The 6,000-nt window shown below is 44.6% G+C and overlaps 1 protein-coding gene across 1 annotated transcript in view; it reads right to left on the bottom strand.

Annotated features, from left to right (window-relative positions):
* Positions 1–437: 437 nt before the first annotated feature.
* Positions 438–6,000, bottom strand: part of LOC528282 (phosphatidylcholine transfer protein) — a 79,204-nt gene continuing 73,641 nt past the window's right edge. The window contains exons 6-9 of the mRNA XM_002695566.6: positions 4,262–4,341; positions 2,674–2,845; positions 1,626–1,693; positions 438–503 (exon numbers count right to left, since the gene is read on the bottom strand). Coding sequence (XP_002695612.1) covers positions 438–503; positions 1,626–1,693; positions 2,674–2,845; positions 4,262–4,341 — 386 coding nt within the window. The remainder of the gene's footprint in view (positions 504–1,625; positions 1,694–2,673; positions 2,846–4,261; positions 4,342–6,000) is intronic.

Here is a 6,000-nt window from a genome sequence, read left to right as displayed (position 1 = left end):
AGGGAAGTTCAAAAGGGAGGAGATATATATATATATACACATACACCATTCGTGTTAAGGTTTGACAGAAAATGACAAAATTCTGTAAAGCAATTATCTTTCAATAAAAAAATAAATTATATATAAAAAATATTCCTATGTTTTTGATTTAGAATTGTATGTCTTTGGAGCATTTTGGTAAGTCCATCCACAAAGACTTCTGAGTTTTTCTTCAAGGGTTTTCCGAATCTGACCCACATTTTACAGTGAAACAAGGCAGTGTGTCCCAGAGTGGGGAGAATGGGAAAGGAAGCCAGGCATCAGGCTGGCACCCTTGGGCACAAGGTGCTGGAGTATGTGCAGGCTTCTGAGATGGAAAAATGACAGACATCCTGAGCAGCAGTAGTTGTGGCACTTCCAGGGACATCATTCATGAACAAAAAGCTCCCAAATCTCTCTTAGGTTCTCCCCTGGTACCTCAGGCAGGCATCCTCCAGGTCAGCCAGGAAGCCAGGAATTCCATTCTGCAAAGAAAAGGAGATTGTCATTACTCTGTCCTCACAGCAACTACTCTTGACTCTCAGGATGTGGCAAAGGTGAAGGAAGATGCCTTGGGGAATAATAAATATGACAATAGGGCTCCTGGTAAGATTTCAACAGAATGTTGGCACTGATGATGAAAAAGGTAAGACTCAGGGCACAGGTAAAGTAGGGGCCACAGTTTTCAGACCTTGCATATTTTAGCTTTTGCTAGTAGAAAGCTAAGACAATTCTAAGAGACTATTTTTGAAAAGAAAAAGAAAACTCAGGAAATGGGACTGGGCTGGGCTGTGTGATTCTTCCAAAAAGATGAAAGAAAGGACTTGCTTTACAAAATTAGAAATTGGTAAGAATTGGGAGCAAGAGGCAGGATATGTCTTCTCTTAGTTAGTGTTGAACATTGCCCAGACTTTCCCCAAATGTTGTTTTGGTTACTCCTTCTCTACATTGTGGAAATATCCATCCCCGTGTTTTTTTTTTTTTTTTTTTTTTTGAGGGGAGAAACTGATAGCTTCCCTAGATTACATAGTTGGAAGTAGGGACCAGAATTCAAACTATGATGTGTTTTACTCAAGTTTGTGTACTTTCTTACTCTCCCTGTGAATTGGTGAGCCCACCAGCCCGTAAGTAGGACCTCACAAAGCAGACTGAATGGTCTCCATGAGTGATCTGCATACCACTGAAGTCCCTTCTCCTTATAGAAAGAAAACACAGAAATGAAACTGGAGGCTTCCCCAGGCTTGAGCATATCTCATTGTCTCCCAAGCCATGTTGGCCTAACTCCTCCATAAGCAGATACAGGGCCCACAGGCACCCTTGTTCCTACAAGGAGCAGGTTATTGTCCAAAGGTTCCAGAGAGTGATGCTGGCGGGATCTTGGTGGGAAAGTAGTGGGGAGCTGATGTTCCGGGTGAAGAGTTTGGTCTTTTGTCCCAGCCTCAGTCCTGGGTGTTGGCAACCCCAGTCCTAACCAGAGTCAGTCAACCGTGCTGCTTCGTAAAAGAGCATCATGAGTCCTGAGATTGCACATCTCTTCAGCCTAACAGCCCCACAGGGTAAGTCAACATTTGTCAAGCACGCTTCCCCCCTGCCTCTGGGGGTCTCACCTTGACAAGCAAGTTGATGAGCCAGGATGGAATCCAGCCACCAGGGTTTATGAACCAATAAATTAATACTAGAGAGGGAAAGAAAGGGCAATTAAAAAGGAGGAAAAATACAGCAGCAAACATCCAGGTTTACATTCAGGCCAAAAATTAAGGAGGGAGGTAGACACAATTCAAGTGGACTCTCCCATCTCCTTTATGGGACACTTATATACACACTTTGGCAAACAGTCAAAGCACATTCTGCTGCTATGTCTTAAACCCATGGCAAGTGTTAGATGGGGAGGGCATGGCAATCCAGTCCAGTATTCTTGCCTGGAGAATCCCCATGGACAGAGGAGCCTGGGGGGCTACAGTCCATAGAGTTTGACATGACTGAAGTGACTTAGCATAGCATTGCATAGCATAGCATAAGTACTAGATATTTGGATATGTATCTCAGTTATTGCTCTCAATTATCTTCATTATAAACATTGATAAAATTAAACTCCAGTTTATAAATGATAAAATTGAGACTTAGAAGAGTGGGGTGATGCATCCAAGGCGGCAGATCTAACACACACCAGAACAATGTTCAGATTTCCCTGCAGTCTCCAGGCCACACCCATTCCAGTCCAGCAGGTAGCCACATAAACCCCTCCCAGATTCTCTCCTGAGTATGGAACTCAAGGCAGACAGGTCCTGAGTCCCTTAGTTTTTGCTGAGTGAGAGGTACCTCCTCAGAGATGGTCCCACTAGGTTTCCTGCTCACCTCCAGCCAGAATGTGCAGAACAAGAGCAGCCTGAAGTGAATTCCTAACCTTTTGGTTCACTTCGATGTTCTGATTTCATTTGGACAATGCAAGAGTAAGTAAAAAATAGATTGATCAGATTTAAACATCCACCTTGCATTGCAGCCAAACGTCAGGGGTGAATTGAGTCTCCTCTGTTTCCTTTGAAGCCATGCCCAGTTCTCTGACCTCAGGGGAAATGCATCCTGCATTTTCTGAGCCTCACAGTCACCGCAGCCTTCACAGAGTGCACCACACACCAACAGCTGCCTTCATTTTACCTTTGCTCCGGTTATGGCCATCGCTCTCCACAGCCAGCTTCACCTGGCACTGCCTCACCCGGATGAAGCCTGGCCTCTCTGGAAACTGTGGCAGCGAGGTGCCCTTGGCCAGGACCACCTGAATCTTCCGCCCTCTGAAGTCCAGGTCTCGCCGCTGCTTCACATAGACGCACTACACTGCCAGTCAAGGCAAGGCCAGAGTCAAACCTCTCAGATGGATGAAAGGAAAGCCCACAAGTCAGAAGCAAAAGGCAATTGTTTTGTTGCCTCCACTTGGTGTTTGCTCCCTTAATCTGCCAGTTCACTGCCTGCTTGATCTGCCTAACTTCCCTGCAGAGCCCTGTCACCTCCCACCTGGGGTTCTCTTTTCATAGCAGGCATGGTGTACATACTCAGTTTCCAGCTGGTGTCTGACTCTTTGCAACCCCATGGACTGTAGCCTGACAGGTTCTTCTGTCCATAGGATTTCCCAGGCAAGAATACTGGAGTGGGTTGCCATGTCCTTCTCAAGGGAATCTTCCTGACCCAGGGCTCAAACCCACAGCTCCTACATATCTTGTACTGGCAGGCAGATTCTTCACCACTGAGCCACCTGGGAAGCTCAAGAGCATGCATTACCCAGCTGTCAATGATTCCTTGCTGCTCTAATTATGAGGGGAACCCACTCCTCCTTTCTCCAATAAAGCAATGAGATCTCAGAGGATTGGTCATTTACCAGCTGTGATCCTGGGTAACTTAATTTTTCTGAGATTCGGCTTCACTGTGCAAGAACAGAGAGGAACACTGCCTGTAGACAGGCTTGGTGGGGGCATTGGAGAAAGACTGGAGCAGAATCTCACGCAGGAAACAACGGGGTCATTGTTCTCTGTCGTCCCCTTAAGCCCTAATCATTGACCTCTGGGCACAGAGGATGGTCAGGCAAGGTTACTTACACCTGGTGACCACAGGAAGCTATGTGGATATCCAAATAGTAGTAGGCAAATGTCCTCACTGGTTCTGGTTCACCAAGAGTAATATAATCATTTCATCGCAATAAAGATTCACAGACCAGCCACCATGTGTAAGGCACTATTACAGGGAAGGTAATTCAATGTTAAGAAACTGAGCAGGAAACACACACACACAGGGTCCAGAGCCAATGCTGGGGGAGGAGGGGCGGTGGAGAGAGCTGGAAACGCGGGGCCTGAGTTCCATCCCCAAGTCGGCTGCTCACCGCCTGACTGTGCGCCTCGGTCACCTTAACTCTCTGGGGCCCAGCTTCCTCCTCTACAGACTGAGGGAGTGTAGTGAATACTCTGAAGGAAAAGTTGTTTTCACGCCCCCAAATCTGTGGTACAAGGATTTTCTAGGAAAAATCTCAGGAAAGTATGAGCTGCCTTCCCACAATTATAGATGCTCCATGTCGTCAGACCCAGAAATCACACTGAGATCTCTGAAAGCTACACAAGAAGTAACAGCTTTAGCAGATGCTTATGCAAGAGTCAAAGACAATGTTGTCCACCTTCTGGATATACCGCCATTGAGTCATGGCCATGAAGAACAAAGACACTTAGAAAGCTGAATAATAGTATGCATTCGAAAAGGATACATCTCTGCTGGACACAAAAAAAGGGAACTCCATTTTCATGTAGGTCACTGTTTCTCCATCGCATTCTGTTTCATAGGCTTCTATTAGACAAAGCAAAACAAACAAACAAAAAAAACAACACAAAAGACGTTATTACATCTGGAAGTTCCTTTGGCTTCAATTAACAAGAACCTTTGATATGACAACCTTGTAGGGTAATAAACCACTAACTCACAAGGCATTGAATTTTAGAGAAAGTCAGATATTTAGAACCACTGAAATCTTGTTGTCCAGGTACAGTGCCTGGTAGATAGAAAAACACAGTAGAAATAAAAGAACCCAACATAACTTGTTCATTGTATACCACAAACAACATTCTAAGACAGAATGCAGTGAAACAAAATTAGGCATCCAAAAATAAATTTTCAAGTTCTAAAATCTTGGTAATCATCAGATGACACTACAGTGCCAATAATTTTTCTGTTGTGACCTTTCTCCTCATCTTAAATTTTGTGACATATTACAGGTGTCCTGGAAATGAGCAGCTTAGAAATGAAGTTTCAAGAGAGGTTAGTGTCCTTCTGAAAAAGCTAGAAAGTGGCTTAACTATGTTAACTGTAAGTTTCTTGCCTCTCTCCCGTGTTGCTTTATATCATAGTTACAGGAACCAAATCTCCTTAAACCCACCATGCTACTGTGTGCAAATAGCATCGGCTCTTGGAGAGAGAGAGCAAAGCGATGCTATGAAGTGCACAGCCTCTGCCCTCAAGCTGTGTGGGAAGCTTCTAACTAACCATTTAGAAGAGGAGCCAAGCCTAAGCTTCTGAAGGAACCAAGAGAATCCCTAGAGAAGGTGCTGACAGCACAGAAAGGTGTTATTTAATTCAGCTTTTGAAAGAAAGAAAACCTATTAGAAGCAGAACATGGAGTAAAAAATTTATCAGTCCATTACTACAAGAGGTTGAAGATGACCTTAAAGGAAGGGAATGAGTGGACATCTGCTTTTGCCTGCTCTGCTATGACTTTCCCCTTCTTGCACCAGAATCTCATGCTCCTTCAGGGCATCACCTTTTACCTCCTTCTTCACTATGTGGTTTAAGCAGGACTGTTAAGTTCAGTTCAGTCACTCAGTCATGTCTGACTCTGAGACCCTATGGACCACAGTATGCCAGGCCTCCCTGTCCATCATCAACTCCCAGGGTTTACTCAAACTCATGTCCATTGAGTTGGTGATGCCATCCAATCATCTCATCCTCTGTCATCCCCTTCTTCTCCTGCCTTCAATCTTTCCCAGCATCAGGATCTTTTCAAATGAGTCAGCTCTTCGCATCAGGTGGCCAAAGTATTTGAGTTTCAGTTTCAACATTAGTCCTTCCAATGAACACCCAGGGCTGATCTCCTTTAGGATGGACTGGTTGGATCTCTTTGCAGTCCAAGGGACTCTCAAGAGTCTTCTCCAACACCACAGTTCAAAAGCATCAATTCTTCAGCACTCAGCTTTCTTTATAGTCCAACTCTCACATCCATACATGACTACTGGAAAAACCATAGCTTTGACTCTGCGGACTTTTGTTGGCAAAGTATAAATGTCTGCTTTTTAATATAATGTCTAGGTTGGTCATCACTTTCCTTCCAAGGAGTAAGCGTCTTTTAATTTCATGGCTGCAGTCACCATCTGCAGTGATTTTTGGAGCCCCCCAAAATAAAGTCAGCCACTGTTTCCACTGTTTCCCAATCTATTTGCCATGAAGTGATGGGGC

The sequence above is a fragment of the Bos taurus genome, chromosome 19 (genome assembly GCF_002263795.3).
Source record: "Bos taurus isolate L1 Dominette 01449 registration number 42190680 breed Hereford chromosome 19, ARS-UCD2.0, whole genome shotgun sequence".
NCBI classification, from domain to species: domain Eukaryota; kingdom Metazoa; phylum Chordata; class Mammalia; order Artiodactyla; family Bovidae; genus Bos; species Bos taurus.
The sequence above is the reverse complement of the archived record's forward strand: the minus strand, read 5'-3'. Positions and strand labels throughout refer to the sequence as shown.